The 21,252-nt window shown below is 40.4% G+C and overlaps 1 protein-coding gene across 1 annotated transcript; it reads right to left on the reverse strand.

Annotated features, from left to right (window-relative positions):
* Positions 1 to 1,701: 1,701 nt before the first annotated feature.
* ano9b (anoctamin 9b) lies at positions 1,702 to 20,085 on the reverse strand (the record flags this gene model as incomplete). The annotated part of the gene is made up of 23 exons (XM_079555481.1): positions 1,702 to 2,032; positions 4,198 to 4,310; positions 4,396 to 4,489; positions 4,571 to 4,693; positions 6,293 to 6,437; positions 6,520 to 6,672; positions 9,960 to 10,156; positions 10,235 to 10,332; positions 10,400 to 10,454; positions 11,922 to 12,033; positions 12,102 to 12,138; positions 13,270 to 13,434; positions 13,887 to 13,991; positions 15,432 to 15,514; positions 15,587 to 15,647; positions 15,722 to 15,815; positions 15,912 to 16,046; positions 17,806 to 17,885; positions 17,952 to 18,010; positions 18,102 to 18,151; positions 19,066 to 19,202; positions 19,284 to 19,406; positions 20,068 to 20,085. 23 exons carry the CDS (start codon positions 20,083 to 20,085, stop codon positions 1,999 to 2,001), a joined length of 2,271 nt encoding a protein of 756 aa, XP_079411607.1. The 3' UTR covers positions 1,702 to 1,998.
* Between the last annotated feature and the right edge of the window lie 1,167 nt (positions 20,086 to 21,252).

A 21,252-nucleotide genomic window follows, 5' to 3' on the forward strand; every position in this document is an offset into this window, starting at 1 on the left:
GTAAAAAAGAAAATAGAAAGAAAAAAATATTTGAAAAAAAATATTAAAATATATAAAAAGGAATCATTACGAAGAATTAAGTAACAAAACACAAAATAAATCTTATTTTATGTGTCAAAATGAAAATGTGCCATAGTGACTTACTATTTTTTTTTACTCAAGTAGAAGGGAAAAGGGTCACGTATGAAACATTAAATTATGAATGAACACATGGGATTACGTAGGAAGCATTCTTAAAAAATTGCCAGGCTGTGAAGATTACATCACGAAGAAAATGACAAAAGTGCAAAGCAGAAATCAAAGAATTTCAACATGTTTTGATTAAAGCAGTACTAAGTGTCTCTTCCCCCTAGAGGCCATAAGCGCAACTGCAGGTGTTGTTGCAAGTTGCGATTTTTTTTAACTTATTGTCTGTCAGAGTAAATACAACGCTGACAGAAAAGGTGAAGGGAGAGAGGGAAATTGTACATCCAATTACACAATGGAAATATTTTTTTTTCACTCAAACTTGGCTGGAAATACTGTTTAAGCGGCGCTAGCCTGCAGTTAGCTTTGTCCGTTAGCCTGTTAGCTTCTTCTTCGTGGTTCTATACGAGCGATCGCTGTTATTGTTTACTTCCGCAATTTTCGCCGGATGTTTGGTAGGCAGCTGATGCATCCAGGCCTCTAACTCGGTTTTATAAAATGATAGATCTGTTACAGCGCAAGAGAAGCAATGCCCTGTTTATGGACATTGTTTTTGCTGATTATAGGATTTTAATAAAATGTTTATCAAATATGAAAATGTAAAATGCCTACCACGGCCAACGGATGTGACGACATCGCGATTGCTCGTATTAGTGTGTATTGGTGGCTCCGGTCCGGTGGCAGTCAAGTTGCAATTGTTTTCCGGCCAGAGACACCAGGGGGAGATGAAAGACCCCCCAGTCATCCCATTAACACTTGTTTACCTTAATAAGTCCTTTCCGTAGTCCCTCTGGGGGTAATACAAGTTACTTAGTTCTGCTTTAAAACCTAATTCCATATGTGTTCATTCATAGATGAATCTACGATGTTAATGGTTGTATAATAAAAGGAAAAACAATACATAAAAAAGCCTTTCCCAACTGTTACAAAGGAATCATCATGACAGAATTGAGCAACAAAACACAAAATAAATCTATTTTTACATCAAAATGAACATTTGTCACTTAGATTTACTCAGAGTGGCAGTAATATTACACAAGTAGAAGGGAAAAGTAATGTATGAAAAAAGTAATTGCAAAAGTACGATTACCTATATGTATTTGAGTAAATGTAACTGAGTACAACCCACCTCTGTTAGTGTCAAACACCGTTGAGAAATATAAAATACAGTTTAACAGCTACAATAAAGTTACAGTACAACCGTATTTTAATTGTATCTGAAATGGCAGAATTTCGCTTTTACAAAATTACTCAAGTAAAAATGTGTTTACAATTGGTCAATTTTAAAGTCACATTACACGAGGTGCGGACCCTGAACATAGTGAGTTACATAAAATAAGCCTAACAAACAAAAAAAAGACATGGGGTGTGACTCAGGTGGATCCTGTATAAAAGTTTTTACAGTTTACAGTTAATCAAAAACAGTGTTTATTTTTTACACAATACACACATGCATTCTCAAAAAGCATTAATAAATATATCACAAAAAATAAGTATTTGAAAGAGACACAGGTTTCTTTTCAAGTCGATCATCTCTTCGAAGAGCCCTTTCCTTTTCAGCTACAATCCTTTAAAGTAACTGCCCCAAAGTGAGTTATTCCAAAGCGTCATCACAAACACAAACAGTTTCAGAGCTGCTGTTTGCCACGTCCGGAGCAGAGGATTATCTTTAACTTCAGTAATAAATACCGCTCTGTGTATAAAAATGTAAAGTTACCTGAGAACACTTTCTCAAGTCTATAATCCATTCAGGAGACGATTAGACAAAGGAATGACGGGCTCAAAATGTGCACAGAGAAGCAGCCAGACGAGTTAGACTTCCGTGGATCTGTCCCTTCTCCTTTCGCTGAAAAAGAAAGACACCGAATTACACATTATACCTTTTGAAAGTATAATGTGTGCCCAAAATATCATATCCCCAATGTATTTCCTTTACTTTTGTGCTATGGAAAATCTTAGTTTATTACTAACTACATAATAATGCACAACACAAACTTGTTATTAGGCCTTTGTTTGACCAGGATAGTACGGAACCCATAAAGTGCCATAAAGGGCACTTTAGAATGGAGCCCATAAAGTGTCATAAAGGGGCTCCGTTAAAAAAAGGAAAGAAAAAGAATATAATTGTAGTAAAAAAAATAAAAATAAATTGCTGACAGATATTGTACATCCAATTATACAATCGCGATAATTTTTTTCACTCAAACTTGATACTGTTTAAGTGGGGCTAGCCCGCTGTTAGCTTTGCCCGTTAGCCTGTTAGTTTCTTCCAGGATAGTACGGAGCCCCTAAAGTGCCATAAAGGGGCTCCGTAAAAAGGAAAGAAAAAGAAAAGATAATTGTGGTAAAAAAAAAAAAAAATTGCTAACAGAAAAATCGATCTATATATATATATCTTAGGGCAGGGCGATTTGGCCTAAAATCTACATCACGATATAAAAAAAAAATATCACGATAACGATATATTTGACGAAATAATTGACACTGAACAAATTACTTAAAAAATCCATACTAATACTAACGGCAAACTCATTTCCTCACAAATATGTTCTGTCAGTGTTTATGCTGCTCTGATGGAGCTGAGCGCAACATACATTATATCGTGTCCACAATGATATAAAAAATTACGATAGAGAATTATTTCGCGATAAGGATATGTGATGTGAAATGGCCCACCCCTAATATATTCTCCCCTTTTGAGCACACAGTATTTTTTTCTCTCTTTAGGGCACTTTAGGGGCTCCATAGACAAGTACCATGGAGATTCAGAATCTTATTTTTAGGACAGTCCTGGCTAGAGAAGAAACCCTATTGTATTTTTTTTTTTTTTTTTAAATAATGGCTTGCACTTGTATTGCGCTTTACAAGCCTATGTTACCAGGTTTCTCAAAGCCGTACACTGTTCACTGTCAGTATTTATTCACACCATACTCAGTGGTGGCAAGTTGGGCTGGGTACCGTTAATGTTTTGTCGAAACCAGTACTTTAATAATACATGGTTTTCTATACCTGAGCGATCCATAGAACAATAATGTATAATTTATTCCATAAAATACTATTTCTTCTAAATTTGTATCATTTATTTGAGCTGAAACCACCAAGTAACTTCCTTTAATGCTGTCCCTGGACCGGACAGGCATCAAAATTTAGATCTAATATGATTTTTTTTCTATACCAGTAGTACCTAAAAAAAAATTAAATATCATACTGGTGTCGTTTAACGGTACCCAGCTAAATTGTTGCCACAGCTGCCTCTGGGGTAGACTAATGGAAGCGAGGCTGCCTATCCAATATAGGGCAGCACGGTAGCGCAGCAGTTAGCGCACAGCTAGAAGGTCCGGGTTCGATTCCCACCTGGACGGGGCCTTTCTGTGTGGAATTTGCATCAATCAATCAATCAATCAACCTTTATTTGTATAGCGCTTTACAACAGCACCCGCTGAACCAAAGTGCTTTCCATAAGTGCAATATAATAAAAACAATTTTAGCCCAAAATATTTAAGAAAATACATATAAATTACACATGTGCAGTTAGCAGTCAAAAGCGGCTTTAAACAAGTAAGTTTTCAGCCTCGCTTTAAACAGTGTCAGGTCAGTGATGGCTCGTAACTCAACAGGCAGAGAGTTCCAGAGCCTCGGACCAGCCACTGAGAAGGAACGATCACCCACTGCTTACTTTTGGTCCTGGGGACCTCCAGCAGGTGTTGTCCTGCATGTTCTCCCTGTCTCTGCCTAGGGTTCCTCCAGGTACTCCAGTTTCCCCTACCACTAAAAACATGTACAATAGGCCAGGATGTATGAGTACTACGCATACACGGGAGAACATGCAAACTCCACACAGAAAGGTCCCACCTGGCTGGGGATCAAACCTGGGACCTTCTAGTCGGGGAATCACCAGGAGGAAAACAACACAGACACAGGGAGAACATGCAAACTCCACACAGAAAGGCCCCAAACCTTCATGCTGCCCTTAGAGATCATGTCCCCAGATCCTGTCCCGAGTCCACTTACCGGAGTTCTTCTTTCAGCCGCTTAAGTTTGTCATGCAGCCGAGCGTTCTTCACTCGCATGGGGTTGTTGGGAACAAACCAGGCGGCTATAAATTTACACACTACCACCACATGCTGCAAACGACAAGATCACAAATATGAAAACACATTCATCATGGAGACGTCGACCATTTACCCCACACCGAGGCGGATCGCCTACCTCAAAGAGGATGACAAACGCAAATCTCACAGCTAAGACCAGCCAGAACTGCTCCTTCAGAGTGTAATCCTCGTTGTTCCTGTAGTCTCTATAACTGAGGGTTGGGGACATAAAAAACATGCTTCAGGGTTTAACTTGGGATTCAAATCGGTGCAATGCTAGGAGTGACTTGTACCTGCACTCTGTGACATTGAAGCCGTCTTCTTTTCTCATCTGTTCCGGCAGAAAGTCCCTCCGCACAGACTCGTGGGACCAGTAGGCCGTCGACAGCGTGTCATTGATGTAGCCTGACATACAACTGCAAAGAAGATCCCACATTTATTATTAACAAAACCAATTTAGTCCATAGAGTTGGGGATTGTGTCATTAAAACTGTGAAGTGTTGTGGGATCTGTGGCACATTCCATAATAATCAACCAATGGAGATTATCGTTTACATTTGAGACAGTGTGTTAGATGTAGTTGTTTGACTGGGCACCCACTGGGAAAAACATAAATTGACACCTATGAATGTAAGGTACACGGATATAGCAGTACTATACAGTGAGCTCCTGTCTCCTGCCCATAGCCTGCGATTTTAATAAGCCGAATGCCCATCTCGACTGCTTATACGTGGGTCAATCAGGCCCCTGATTTCGGCTACCAAACAAACCACTCCGCCATTGAAATGTGTGAGCTCAAGTAGCGGAGCGAGAACACTGAAGTGTGTTGAGCCATAACTGTGAATTATAAGGCTTACATTGGTTTAAAGACTTTAAGTCTCAAGTGACATTTCTTGCAAATATTTATGTTGTCAATATCTTGAAAGCAAAGGAACAGTCAGGACGGCGGCTCCTTAGGCAGGAGCGGTCCATAGTAGACCATAGTGGACCACAGTGGACCACAGTGGACCATAGTGGACCATAGTGGACCATAGTGGACCATAGCGGACCATAGTGGACCATAGTGGACCATAGTGGACCATAGTGGACCATATGGGACAGGGACCCATAGGATGACAGGACCTGAGATCAGCCTGACACAGACCCCGCCACTTTTCAAATCATTTAAATTTGTCTTGAAATCACAGGGAAAAGTTTCAAAACGGTGTTGATGTTAAATATAGTGGGTACATTTCCATCTGTCAAATTAGCGATCGATTAGCTCTGTTGTACCATCAGATCTCTTGTAAAAAATACAAATGAAGTAAATTTAGAGGCATAGCCTATATGTGTACGTGGATCTCTGGTCACAAATAAAACAAAGATTTCGTTCACTGTCCACCTTCTTATTGACAAAAAAAAGACTTCTATGTCTTTATTTCTCATTCCAGTTTAAATGTCCTTAATATGAGGCCACAGTTTCAGATCCTGCACTTTGTCCAACAGTCGCCTTCAAGGGTCAGAAATGTCTGTCTCACATATTCCAACTGTGTGAACAAGGACTGGTCGTCACTTTTGAAGCATCTCTACAAATGAACGGCCGTTCAGTTCTTTCAGTTTCTGTCTATCTCCGTACGCAGCCCAGGTTGTAAAAATAGACTTTAAGATATTGTAACAAGCTACGAGCTAGCGACATCAAAAACGCTTTAAATCATCAACTTTCCAGCGGTTAAAACGGTCCACTGCCTGTAATGCAACGGGCGACCCGAGACGGGAATTCGACTTATTGTGAGGATTAGTTTAGAATAGATAATTCTCTGAAAGATTATTGTTAACCATTTATCATTAAAAGTCAAGTAGCCATGCCTTTGCAAAGGAGTATCTAGTCTATATTCTAGTTTTAGTTATTGTCTGTATATTATTTGACAACTGCATTAGCAGCACTTTGTTTGATGTTTGGCATCTGTGAGGGCTGGTCATGACAGATGTATGTTTTTTGTTATACTGTATTATAAGGGAAATGTGTGAAGCATTACTCTGGGACGTTCAGCCCCCGGGCACAGGGCCCGTAACGATAGCGGTAGACGAGGCGTGGAATGAAGTCTGACGAGATCCCGATGACCAGGCCGTTGGCTATCACTGCCAGCACGCCGATGACCTCCAGCACCTTGGTCCAAATGCCTAGAGGAACCAAGGAAGGTTTGTCAGGAGAGGCGCAACTTCAGCACATCAGAATGCAGTAATAAAGGAAATGGAAAAGCACCAATGTCGTTTGTTTTCCTGGGCACGAGGCGTTGCTCCAACTGCACCATCTTGATCGCGTCCAATCGGATCTCAAAGATATTGTTGACGAGAGCCAGCAGTGGGGCCAGAGGGAATGCGGCCACAAATATGGTGGTGAAACTGAACTGGACCACTGTGAAATCGTGATAAAAGATATAAGACATGACAAGGCTACATTTTTGTGTGGGGCATAGAGCTGTTACAAGTTCCTGTACTTTAACAATACTTGATTTACGACACTGATACCTGAACAATACCTTTTCCGATACCTATACTAAAATATTTGTCATCTAAAACCAGACAACAGAACGATATGGTTCATTTATGCCAGGGGTAGGCAACGTCAGGCCCGGGAGCCAAATCCGGCCCTCCAGCAGAGAAACCTCTGGCCCCCAATAGGATTTTGAGGATTATTATTATGCAAAGGGATCAATTACCTGTTAAAGTACTCTAAAATGGGAGAAATAGTGTCTATTTTTAGTGAATTTAGTTTTAAATGTCCTTGCAGAACATTCCACTTGGTCATATATAATGTAAAACAGTGATTCTCAACTGGTGGGTCGGGACTCTAAAGTGGATTGCGCACCTATAGGGAACTTTTATTTTATTTTATCATAATTTCAGTCTTGATAGCAAATTTACGGCTTGTTCAATAAAAACATTTTTACAATATTTTACAACAAATACAAGGTTTTATACGATATATGACAAATTATAGCTTTATTTGGGTCGCAGCTTGTCATTAAGGTAATAGTGAGTCTTAGAGCCGGACCACTTTAGAACCACTGTAAAACATTGGCATTTGCAGAAAATGGATCTTAACTTTAGGCAACAATGGTGAGGTTCGGCACTTGGTGTTTTAGCAATGATGAAAATCGTCCCTCCACGACGCAAACTTGCCTACCCCTGATTTATTCCAAAGTAAATAAGTTTGTATCATTTATTTGAGCTGGAACTAATAAAAGCTGTTCCTGGACCCAACAGGCATCAAAACTTGGTCTCAGTGTTTCCAAACCCAGGGGATGGGGACTTGACCACTTGGCAGACATTCTTCATTATGTATTTTTTGGCTGGTGCAACTTATACTCATATTCATACTACAACTTATAGTCCGGAAGATATGGTAGTGTAATAAATATGGCTTAGTTGGTCACATTATAATAATAGTGGCAAGATCCTCGAGGTAGGGGGTACTCTGAGTATAAATGAATGACTCAAGGGGTACGCAAGACAAAAAAGGTTGGGATCCACTGTCTTTAGGTATTACTGTTATCGAAAAATTAAAAGTATCGAAAGCAGGTACAGAAAACAATATACCTGAACTTTTTTTTTTGCGTTTAACGGAGCACAACCCTGGCAGAGCATGGCGTTGTCCTGTGTTGTGTAAAGCGGTTTGGTGAAATGATTTGCCGGATAAGACTATGAGCCTGATCTTGTGGTGGCACACGGAGGGACGCAGGCTCTTGGCGAATTATTTTCCGAGTGGCGGGACTATGTGCTTTGCGCCTTCGCCACATGTGAGAGGGCGTCACGAGAGGAGGTGACTGCTCTAATGGGAGCACCACTGACATTCATTTCCTCGTTTACATTGCGCTCCCTTGTGTTCTTCCTTAAAGGAATAGGCCACCGTTTTTACATACTGAGATATGTTCTTACCTTAGCTTTGACGAGTTCTTTAGGACTTGTCTGATCTTCACCCGTGCCTTCAGTCACGTAAACACAGCACAGACAGCGTTAGCATTTAGCCCCTCCCCCTCTCCACTATAGCTCCAAAACAGGTCAAGATAGAAGCTACCAAGCTCTTCCACGTTTTCCCTATTTAAATATGGTTACGTGAAGTGTTACACTACAAAGTATAATTACACAAAATTAAACAATGTGGATTTTCTAAGCGGATCAAAAAAGTTCAAAAAAGATTTCAAACTACTCCTGGTGTTATTACGCCTTACAATATAGTTCCCCCTTTTATCCGTGTAGAAAATCCACATTGTTTAATGTTGTGTAATTATACTTTGTAGTGGAACACTTCACGTAACCATATTTAAATAGGGAAAACGTGGAAGAGCTTGATAGCTTCTATCTTGACCTGTTTTGGAGCTATAGAGGAGAGGGGGAGAGGCTAAATGCTAACGCCGTCTGCGCTGTGTTTACGTGACTGAAGGCACGGGTGAAGACCAGACAGGTCCTAAAGAACTTGTCAAAGCTAAGGTAAGAACATATCTCAGTATGTAAAAACGGTGGCCTATTCCTTTAAGCCTAACAGGCTCTCACAGGTCAAACTATAAACTTTATTAACCCATCGTGAGCTAAAAAATAATAATATAACAATACGTTTCATTTAAAAGCCCCTTTCAGAACATCCAAGGACACACTGTACAATGGACACATGAAACAATGTTCATGTCTCAAAAAAGAGAAAGAGTTACAGCTTCCGCTGTGGCGCGGGTTTGGCCCGCTCGGGGTGAACGCGAAACAAAAGAAATGCACATGTTCAGCCCCCACAACCCCTCTCCAGGCCGCGGAGTCGATCTGGTTGAAGGGAAAAAAAGTGTCTCCACCCCAGTACTTCCCACTTAAATGCGCTAAGTCTGGAGTGACAAGATCACAAAGTGCGCTCCTACTAAGCGCAAACTATATTACTATATATAGCTATATACTATACAAAGCAACTTAAATTGTTTCAAACTTATTAGACACTATATTCCAAACCAGGCCGCCCTTCTGTACATGCACGCTATGATATTCTCACATATATCATACTGTATGACAGCATGGGCCCAGGCCACGCCCTCAGCCACTAAACATATCAGGTCAATATACAATCAAACTCTAAAGTCCGCTTCCATCACTGCAATATTCTCAAGAAGTATAAATTGTTAAGCTTTGAAAGCTTTAGCGATTTATGTTTTCTCAAACTAACTTTCAAATGTCTCAATAATCTTGCACCTGAGCCATCAATAATAACTGCATAGTTCCTCACCACAAGACTTCCTTTGGTCAGTCTGCCTTTACATATAAAAGTGCAAAGTTATGGAACTCATTACCCACTGAACTCAAAACCATGACTGAGTTTAAAATGTTCACCTCTCGAGTTTGTCGAAACAGAATTGTACCCATTTGTAAATTTGTAAAAGGCACTGAGTTTGTGTGTGTAAATGATTTATATAGTGTATATAGGTAAGGTTTTAAGATAACATTGAAAATGTTAATTTAGTGTAGAAAGGCCCAACCAGGGACTGGAGTTGAAAATTAGCACTAGCTATAAACTCTTTTTGCATCGCATCAGTAACAAGCTTGTTTTGTACTATGTTGACTTGCAATTTCCCTGTCAAACAAATCAATAAATAAATAAAATAAATTAAAATGTTACACTATCGTCTGCATTTTGAGACACAAGATCGGGCCCAATATCTGACCTACCCATCTCCAGGAACTCATTGAAGAGACTGAAGGCGTCCGTCTTGGTCAGGTGATAGTTCTTCAGCCATTGGCGGAGCTTGCAGGTGTCACACTGCTCGACGGGCCGCCCCTCCTCTCGACAGGCCCTTCTGTAGCAGCGACCGCACTTCCTCCGCAGACTCTTCGTGGCGTTTCTTTTAATGAGACTCTTCACCCACCTGGGGAACAGGGACAGGGTGAGGATATTTGACTGGAATCAGGGAACAGTCCTAGAGGAAGAAGCAGCAGTCACCCACGGGACAGTGAACTCAAAGACGTTGTTGAGGGTCTGTTTGAGCAGCATGATGACGGCCATTTGGATGAACAGGTCAGTCAGGCAGCCACTGGGATGGCACTGAGGGGCACACAAGTAAAGTTAATATGAAGGAGTGTGGGTTTAAACTTGACAATGTGGATCTTACCTCTTCTAGTCGCCAGGATGCAAGTCTCGTGTAGTTTCCTGGGTGTCCATTTATCCTTAAAAGGGCAAAGTCATGTTTATTTAGAACCGTTTCAACTAAAAACAACAACTTGGTTATCTTTGTTTTAGCCATAAATAAATAAAACACGCAGCCAATCAAACAACTAATGCTCTGAAGAGAACTGTTCTGTACAGAGCTGTGGTTCTGTGGAACAAGCTACCTCATTCTTTAACAGCCTTAGTGTTCAAAAGCTGTTTTAAAAGAATGGTAAAAAACACGTCCTAAATCATGGGATATAAGGTAGTGAACAATAATCTCCCAGATTAGGTGTATTGTAATATTGTATTAGCATGTTCTTGTGGTGTTCAGAATCTGGATTGTTAAGGATTTTAATGTATTTGTACATGTAATGATGATTTGTAATATTTTAAATGTAGCATTTCATGGACCCCAGGAAGATTACTTACTTATTATTATTACTTAAGATAGGCCAGGATGAATGATGTGTGTGAGTGAATGTATGGTGGTGGTCAGAGGGTCCGTTGGCGCAGACGTGTGCAGTCGCGAAAGCGCTTCTGACTGTGTCCCCCAGGGGAAACTGAAGCTACAAACGTAGTTTACCACCACCGAGTATGGAGTGAATTTACAATTGTCTCATGTAAAGCGCTTTGTGACCATGTCTGTGAAAGACGCAATATAAATAAAGATCTTATTCTTCTTCTACTATTTTAAGGTAAAGATTAATAAACAAATAAACAAATAAACAAACTAATTTCAATAAATCTGTCCATGGGGAAAGTTGGGCCCAATACCTGATTTTTGAGAACAATGAAAGAGGAAGCCACTAAATGTATTTGTTAGTTGTGGTCCAAACTCTCTCCACACTTTTGTAACATGTTCGTGATGTCCCAATTCTTCACAAGCACTTATTTACAGACACATTTCACAACTTGCAGAGTCACTTTTCACGGCACAGAAATGCTACAAGAGAGCCTGAGAGTTCATGAAACTGATATAAATGTTTTACAATTAGATGCACAGGGTTTTCCCACAAATGTTGGAGTTTACACTATACTAAAGGAGGACATTATTTGCCACACGAGCTTGCATGATAAATGATCTAATACAGTTAATTATGTCCATGTTTACAATTGCAAAAAAGCAGTTCTTTAATTTGAAGTCTGAACTTACAGACGGCGTATTAGTGTAAATACAGCAAATGTCAACAGCTGATTCATGACATTCCTGGAGGAGGTAGGCCTCCTGCTTTGGATTGCTGTCAAATGACTGATCCTTTGTTCGTGGCATCTCTGCTTGTGCCAAAACTGATCAGTATGTTTCTGATGAAGAATTCTTCACTGATCGTAACGCAATATGAAAACACTTGCTAAGTCCAATCATTCGCTTTTTTTACCACATTCAAGTGTATTTGTCGTGCATTTGTACATCATGTTTTACTATCATTTGCTAATGAGAAAATCGATTAAGACAAAAACAACCACACTATCTTTGTTGGAGGTACCTGCCCAGGAAGAAGGCCACGTAAAACAGCGAGGAGAAGAGGGTGAAGAACTGGAAGGTAAACATCTTGACTGTGAAGCTTCTCTCTGTGGCTGCAAACGAGTTGGTCTTCTCTGCAAACACAGATCACACATCAACTTTTCATTTCATGTCCTATATTTAGCACTGACAAAAAGCTTACCTATGTCACACAGTTTGAGGGCCACCCATCTGTTTACCTGGAAGAACAAAGGCCCAAAATAATCAGTAACATCAAACATGTAGTGCGTGTCTTTTTATAGACTCTACGCAACAGGCTATTTTATTTAGTTGCTATTTAATACTTGTTATGCAGCACACCCAGATGTATGACAAAGAAACTTTGTATATACGTGTGTCATCTGTGACGGCTTTGTTTTTGTGGAATGTCTTAAGGAGCAGATGCTTCGCACATAAATGAACAGGTGCACACGAGACAATGCATAATGCTCGTTTAACTGAAAAAAAATATCTCCTGCTCACTGTATATGATACAAAAACACACAAAACATTTTAACACATTAAACTAGGCCTCTGGCTTTGTTCAACATAAAACATTCAGAGTGCGGAAGAATGTTGGCAGCATGCCAACTAAAAGAAATGCGATTGTAATCTCTTGTAAATTCACCTTACTCAATAGGTCAACCGTTTGCACAAATACACACAGGGATTTTAATTGCCATCTACTGAACCGAACCAAATTTTTGGAATGTGCATGGATGAAATTCCCTTTTATGTGAGCTCACCTGGGTCTGGATTCCCCTGAGCATTAGAACTATGTAATCACCAACGCTTTTTCGAAAAAGACTAGTCAGATATTTTACATGCGGCAACCGATCCAAGAGACAAGTTCTCACATTCGTGCGAAGAAGAAGAACTTTATTTGTACAGCGCCTTTAAGAAACATAGTCACAAAGTGCTAGACAATTTCACATTCACCCCACGCTCAGTGGTGTTCAGTTCCCCTGGGGGAGACTGACAGAAGCGCTGTCAGGTGGGAATCGAACCCAGGACCTTCTAGCTGTGAATCACGAGCTCTGACCACTTTGCTACTGTGCTGCCAACGTGCGACCCTCTTTTCGTGTGAACCCGTTTTGTAATGTCCCTGAAAGCATGTATGTTTTTGAGTGCTGAGCAGGAACCTGCTGAAAATCTGTGTCTAGTTAGGGGCCAGATTTGTTTATTAATCTTTTCCTAATTCATACATAAAAATGAAAAAAATATATAACATATCCAGTCAAAACAGCTGGAAACAAGTAAAAGTGGAACTGTATCTGCAAACCCGTACAGGCACAAGATGTTGCATGCAGTGTTTTGAGATTGTGATATACCCTGGTCATGATCTGGATGGTGAAGTAGTGCAGCACGGCGCCCAGCATGACGGCCACAGTATTGGCGTGGTCACTGATGAACCCCCAGTCGGCGTCGGACATAAGAGGAGCCGCCACCACTCGGAAGACCACGAGTACCTGGGCCAGGCCGATGATGATCATCAACTGCAACACACGGCACGGATCAGCAGTCAAATATAGGCCTACCTGGTATATTTATAATGGTTTCACGCTGGGGCACTAAAACAGTGCCTCCTATCTCCACAAGTCACTACACTCCAATGCTCTGTTGTTCCCCCTGAGCTTGTTTTGACTCATTGACCTGTTGCCCTGAACTGGGGTGAAACACTTCAATCCAAAACATCCCCACACAGACAATTCTCTCTGCGATGGTATTGCGTATTGTTGAGTAAACACAGGAGCAGTTTGAGAGCATTCCTGTTATTCTCTGTTGTCAGTGACCTTTACCTGCGCTGGAGGAGGGTGCATTTTTCACGGTGCATCTTTGCTCTAAATACAGCTATCAGCTTTCGGTTACGCACCACACCTAACAGGCTCTATAAAAAGCACCATATCAGCTTTATCTGAGAAAGACGTGCAGTGACTTATTTTCTCACCATGAGGGTAACCAGAGCCAGGACCAGGATGCTGCGCAGGTATGAGTGCTGGAAATGTTTGGGTCTGCAGAACGGATCGTTGACGATGTCCAAAATCAGCTCTTCCTGTTGAGGCAGAAACAGACAATAAGAATTTCTATAGGAAGCACTGGTGGGAAGAAACAAAGTAAAGTAATTCTTAAGGACAATACTTTTTTTTTTTTACTTTACTTTAAAAATATTCCCATTTGTGTATTAAATATCTTAATTCTTTCAGGGATCTCTTTGTAGACGCACACAACATGACTAAAAGTGAAATTGTTTACATTTCTGTCCAGCATCCAATTGTTAAGATCTTATATTAATACGCTCATTCAAATAAAGGCTATTTTGAACATATAAAGAGTTAATATTGATGCAGGGAGTGAACGTTTAAACTGTTAGGTGTGATCCCCACGTCCCAAACACATACAGACAGACGGCAACTGGTCATACAAGGGGCATGGCCGAGCCAATGTTATGGGAATCACCATTTTCTACTCTTTTTAGCCGGAATATAAACATATTTATCACACATAAATAAAGTCAAATCAAAATCAGGTCCATATGGAGTTTTGTTCACAGCACACTCTAAACCTTGGCTACAACATGTGACAGAGGTCAGAGCTGAGCTGTTACTGTAGTATTTCCTCCTTCATAGTTGTGAGCCACACATAACATGTGTTCATCCTGTTGAAGCCATCGACAGTTGGTAACAGTTGCTAACCGATAGCATGCTAACGTCTTGAGCAGCTTAATCACTGTTGATACAACAAAATATAAAAATCACAGAGAGAGGTTTTCTGTTTCCTCTTCGATGTGTTAATTTAGTCTGAGGAGTGAAGCAGATCTTTAGTAAATCCTGCTGTGACTCGACAGACAGAACTGCTAAGTCTGTGCCACATTTGCAGTTATATCACATAAACGTGTTTTAACTGTTATCTTCTTCAGCAATGATTACGAGTACATAAAAATGCCACGGTCAATGCCATTTCACTTTTTTTTATCCTGAGTAGAGACATTGTTGCATGTTGTAGTACTGCATAATGCTACTTCGGTATTCAAAATGGCCACCGAAACTATGCTGATGTCATCAGAGACGCATGTATATGCTTCACAATGTAGTCACTAGAAATGATTGTGAATTCACAGACTGTTAAAAACCATTTGAGGTGACAACCTTATGACGCTCTTTAAGAAAATAATAATAATGTATTAATTCAGTGCTTAATTTCTTCAATGAGAATCATAAAATGTAGGCCTAAGAAGTGTTGAAAATCAAGAAAAGCCAATGTACCGGAGTAGGACAAAACAAGTTTCATTTACCACTAGTACAAAACAACTAGATACAGGGCCTTAAGTGATTATTTGCACCTGTAGGCCGTCTGTACTTTTACTTGTATGTACTTAGTAAACAAATGGCGTTCTTCCAAAACGACAAAGCCTAGAGATATTTTTTGTTTTTTGTATTTTCATTAGCAGCTGATGCGGCAGCTTTATGACTAAGATATTTAAAACGCTGCTTACTTCCTCCTCGCACCAGTCGTACACTTTCCATTTCGACACATGAGCCGCTCTGTGTCTTTTCCACAGCTCCAGAAACAAGGTGGCTAAAATAAACCAGAAGCAAAGTAAGAAAGATGAAGCTCAAAGAACATGCGAGCGGCAGAACAGAGACGCACCCCAGATGGCCATGAACATCGCGAACGCCACAGTGCCCTCGTTATCAAACAGATGACTGACCTGTGGAGAAAATCAGATGAACTTTTATTACATATTAGGCAAAATATTGATAAAAAAATGAACTGTTGGCATACCTTGGCGTATGTGCATGTGTCTGAAAGCTTCCACACTGCACACTTTTTATCACAGCGTGGACACATGATGATGTCGGCCTCGCAAACTTCTTTACTGCGTATATCGAAGCCCATGTTTGAAATTGTTAGCGGCTCAGTTTACACAAAATGACATCAAGGCCTTTCTTAATTTAATGATACGGAGACTCACATTAGTGGGTTGGTTCGGAAAAAAGCCAGACCGTACAGGAAAACGATAACTCCCAGGACAGCCGCCGGTACGAGCAGCTTCGTGTACCAGCCCAGCCACAGGTAGTAGAGAGCCACCTTCTCCCCAAAGTAATGCCTGGACACACAAAGACACAAGCAAATACATTCATAAAATATACTTTTACATTTCTGACATTGACTTTGATGTATTTTTGAGTATACAGAATTTTTGTGAAATTAAGCCAAATGTCCAAATACAGTTTCCAAACAAACATCAATAAACCTTTTTTAACTGTTTTGCCTTTTAAATTATTATAAATGCTAATTACATCACACTTTTAGGGGTTGATGTAGGTAAAGTTTGGGAACCACTGGTCTAAAGTACATCAATTACAACTTCAACTCAATTTCATTGTTTAATACATGGACAAACCTGAACAGATGTGATGAAATAAATAAAAAACAGGATTATTATTACGACACCATCACATTGTAGAACATGAAACCTTTTCTAGATCATTTGCCGTTTGGTAGAATCTGCCTGTCATTCTTTTGGAAAAAAAAGGAGCATTATTTGCCACACGACCTTGATGGACTAATCTCACTAAAAGGTAAATGGATTTCTGAGATGACTATAGGGCTGGTCGATATGGCCAAAAAATAAAATCTCGATTTTTTTACTCAGTTTGGACAATTAATCTATTTTATTTGAAATAAACTTTCAAAAGTCTCCTTATCTTTCATATGAAGAAAACTGCTCAGAGTCCTGCTCATTAACATTTAATAATGTAAACTACAATTAGGCCCAATAAGAAAACATAACCTTTATTTAAAAATTGTTCTCAGAAGTAAAACTTCTTAATAAGCCATGGAGTTTTCAAAAGTGTTTTAGTTTTCTCGTCTTTGTGTCAATCACAGCGATTGACAACCGTCTCCATGGAGACTCAAGGGAAAGGGGCGGAGTTAAATGGTCCGCTCAGAGCAGAGTGAGAGAAAGGCACAGGAACTGACCGGAGGAAAGTGAGAAAGTTTGTTTTAGCACCAGAAAAGTCCACCCGCGTCCTCTTAAAACACGTGGCCTTTAAGAAGCAGCAGAGATTGTCAGAAAGTCGCTGCTTCACCGCTCGTATCATTTCGCTACAGAGCGTCTAAAACGCTGCTTAATCGGCCGGACACGATTTTACGATTTAGCCATTTTCCAAATCGTCTATTTTTAAAAGCATGAATTAATTGAATCAATTCGATTCATCGCCCAGCCCTCGATGGCTATAGAAATCATCTAATACAGTTGATCATCTCCATGTTTCCTACTGTGCAGGAAATGTCAGCAGCTGATTTATGACATTCCTGGAGGAGGTAGGCCTCCTGCTCTGGGTTGCTGTTAAATGACTGATCCTTTGTTCTTGACAGCTCTTGTGCCAAATCTGATCAGTATGTTTCTGATGAAAAATCCTTCTCTGACTGTTATGTGAAAATACTTGTTTGGTGCTTTATTTCCCCACATTCAATAGTATCAGTCATACATATTTATATCATGTTTCACAATCATTTGCTTTAGGAACCTTCCAGAGGTGGTTCAAGTCTCTAGCGATATATTTTAGTGTTTGCCTCGACAATGAAAAGACCACTGACTAAACTATTAGCTGCACATGTTTAGGTTTAAAGGAATAGGTCACCGTTTTTACAAATTGAGATATGTTCTTACTTGAGCTTATACGAGTTGACCTGTTTGGTCTTTGTGTGTGCCCTCAGTCACGTAAATGTTGGTAGAATTTAGCCACTCCCGGCAAAGGTATAGCTCCAAAAGCTAACTGGGGTTGTGATTCCTAAGTGAGGCACAGTCTTGTAGTTTGCATGAAGAGTAGATAGAAATGAAAAATAAAAAGGCGACTCACCTGACATCACTCAGCGGCTGTCCTGTGAACAGTCCGGACCATCGAGCCCAGCTCTTCCCCAGCTCCTTCTGCTGCTTCCTCTACAAGAGGGCCATGGTTAAACGTTACATAAAGACACAATGTTATCACTCTGAGGTAAAACAAACCTCGTGGAGGCAGAACGCCGTCTCAAACACGTGAGCCATTAAGAGCTCATTCAGGTTCTCTGTGGGGTAGGATTATATCAAACATGGTAAATATATTCTCATCAAACCACGTTATTAACATTTGAAATACAAAGCTCCATCGTCACTCACCTCCTGTGGTGGTGTACGTGTTGTGGATAATATAGTTCACAATGCGTATCCTAAAGAAATGGGTAGAGTTAGTGAAACAAGTATGACGACTCTTTATTTTAAATATCTATATTTATATCATGCAAAATCGACTTTTTGGAGCCTTGAACCATGTTGTTATACTATTTCCTTATCAAAAACACCCCCAGAGTGGTTTTTGGCTTCATTCATGCAGTTCTCAGCAATCCTCCGCCCTCTCTTGGTGAACGACTGAGTTGCGTCAGAGCGGAACGGAAGTGCTCGACGTCTGTAATGTAACGTCTTAATTCTATGCTTACGGCCTGATTTTAATTTGTAAAACAGCTTTATCATTATTTCTGTAGTAAGAAAGAAATAAAGGAAAAAAAAGGTCAGCGCTGCCCCTGACAAAACAAACGCACCCCTGAGCGTCTGAACAGATGTCATGTTTGCACCGAAAGCTGTGAAGAAGGAGCTCTTTCTAACCTACTCTGGACATGCCTGTTCTTTTTTCTTACCTAACGATAATGTCACGGAGAAAAGCGAGTTTACGGGGACAGAACTTTATTCAACTTTCCTACAGAAGAGTCGACTCGCCAGAAGTTGGAATTTATTTCCGGGATTCAGCGACTATCAGGCAAAAGTGTTTTTCTGTGACTGTCTCTTGATGGATGCTTGATGAACCTTCGCCAGAATCAAAGTGGATTAACTTGTATAACCAACCGAGTCCCATAACGTAAACAGCGATGGACCAGAGCGGTGAGTCAATCAAACTTCCCTTCTGGTTGTGTTGAGTGTGTTTGTAAACCCACAACCATGAGTTAACCGGTTATCAGGGTTGTTCACTATCCTGGCTGTAAGTTTAGCTCATGTGTAATGGCACCTGTTTAAGTTGTTATTAAGTGGGTCAAAGGTGAGTGACATCAAATCTCTATTACAATGTGAACATGTGTTTACTCAGAAGCACCTCGTGGCTTGCAGCACGTCGCCTTTGGGATCAGACCAGTTACAGGAGTCGGACACTTTGAGCAGGTACATATAGTCTTCAAACGTCTCCTTGGGCGCCCGCAGGCCATAGAACACCTTTTCTTCATGCTCTATTCTCTGTACAAGCAAAACATTCAGAACACTTCACACATGAAATATTCCAATCCTGTATTTAGCCTCATGTCGGCAGAAACTCACGTGCACTTTGAAGTTTTTCCGCTCCAGTTGACGGATGAAAGCTTTTGCTCTCTGGCTCTTCAGGTCTTCGTCATCTTCATGTTTGTGGGACACCAGCACATAGTCGAATGTCTTTTGAATGGGCTAAGAAAGAACACCATCATTTTATTATTGATGATAAAGAAGGATGGAAACAAATGAGCTCTGGGCTGAATAAAAGTGACCAAGTGAGTAATTGTGTAATTGGATATTGTACATCCAATTACACAATGGGGATTTGTTTTTTTACTGAAATTTGGCTGTAAATACTGTTTAAGTGGCGCTAGCCCACAGTTAGCTTTGCCCGTTAGCCTGCTAGCTTCTTCTTTTCTTCTATTCTATCAGTGGCAGTAAAGTTGCAATTGTGGTTTTCTGGCCAGAGACACCAGGGAGATGAAAGACCCCCCAATCATCCTATTAACACTTGTGTTACCCCTAGTGGGACTAAGGAAAGGATTTATTGAGGTAAACAAGTTATTTTATGACAAGTAAATCTACTTAAACTACTGTATAACTTAGGCATTCTATCCAATAAGAAGCTGCAGATGCATATCCCGGGTTTTGTTTGTAATATAGGGCTCATCAGTATATATTATTTAAAACAATGCCTCCTGCACAGCAAAAACAATAGTTAATTGTTTTGGTTCATTGGATGAGGATAGTCATTTATTTGTTTTGTGATTGTTACCTTTTCCTTTGTTCCCACCTGGAAATATTTCTTCCACTAATTTTCAGTAGTGATGTCACAGATGATGTCATCACTTACATCATCAGCATGTATCATCTTTGTTTAAAGCAGTACTAAGTAACTCTTGCCCCATAAGCGCAACTGCAGGCGTCGTAGCAAGTCGCAAAGGCGAAGGGAGAGAGGGATATTGTACATCCAATCACACAATGGAGATATTTTTTCACTCAAACTTGTAAATACTGTTTAAAGTGGCGCTAGCCCGCATTTAGCTTTGCCCGTTAGCCTGTTAGCTTCTTCTTCGTGATTCTACTAATGTGTATTGGTGGCTCCGGTCCGGTGGTAGTCAAGTTGCAATTGTGGTTTTCTGGCCAGAGACACCAGGGGGAGATGAAAGACCCCCCAATCATCTTATTAACACTTGTATTACCCCCACAGGGACTACGGAAAGGATTTATTAAGGCAAACAAGTTACTCAGTACTGCTTTAAAGAATAAATAAACACTTAAACACTTTGACCAATGAGACCAGTGAACCGGCCGGTCAGGTCCAATCAGGACTTTGCGATCTTACAGAATATCACTTCACAAAGGAGCTCCACTTGTTTACTAATATTCCAGATCTGGCACAAAGGCACAAAGGAAAAGCCTGAAGAAAACATGTTGGATCACGTTACCCACTGTGCCAGTTGCACTTTTATTCAGTGACTCAACGGGATTGTGTTCCAAGAATCTGTAGCAGACCACTTCACCTGTTACGTGGAGGTAATACAGTAGATATGGGGTAATGGAGGGTGAAGCGTACCGCGGAACGAATGAGAGGCTCCCGACTCCTGTCCCTCAGCTCAAAGGGTTCCTTCAACACAGAGAAACAACATCTGCTTAGCTCATTTATAACGGACACAACGAAAGGTGTGTCTTTGTGTGTGTGTGTGTGTGTGTGTGTGTGATAACAGCTCGGGTGAATCACTTTTATGAATGGAGAGCAGTTAACTGACAACTGATTGGTCAATAAAGGCAAAACAAGCTTTTTCTGTCAAAATGTTCAGACTCACTTGTTCATTTCATTTGATCATAACATGCATGTGTGGTTTCATTCTCAGTTATCGGGCACAAAGTAAACAGAGAGTTTTTATTAATCATGTCACAATGATATTAAAGAAAACACTGAAGATTGTTGTTTTGTTTTTACTGTGAGACGAGATTAGAGCTGGGTGATTTTCCCTCTTAACCCTCACCTGAACCGAGCACACTTTCCCCAGTTTGG

The sequence above is a fragment of the Gobius niger genome (genome assembly GCF_951799975.1).
Source record: "Gobius niger genome assembly, chromosome: 4".
Taxonomy (NCBI): Eukaryota; Metazoa; Chordata; class Actinopteri; order Gobiiformes; family Gobiidae; genus Gobius; species Gobius niger.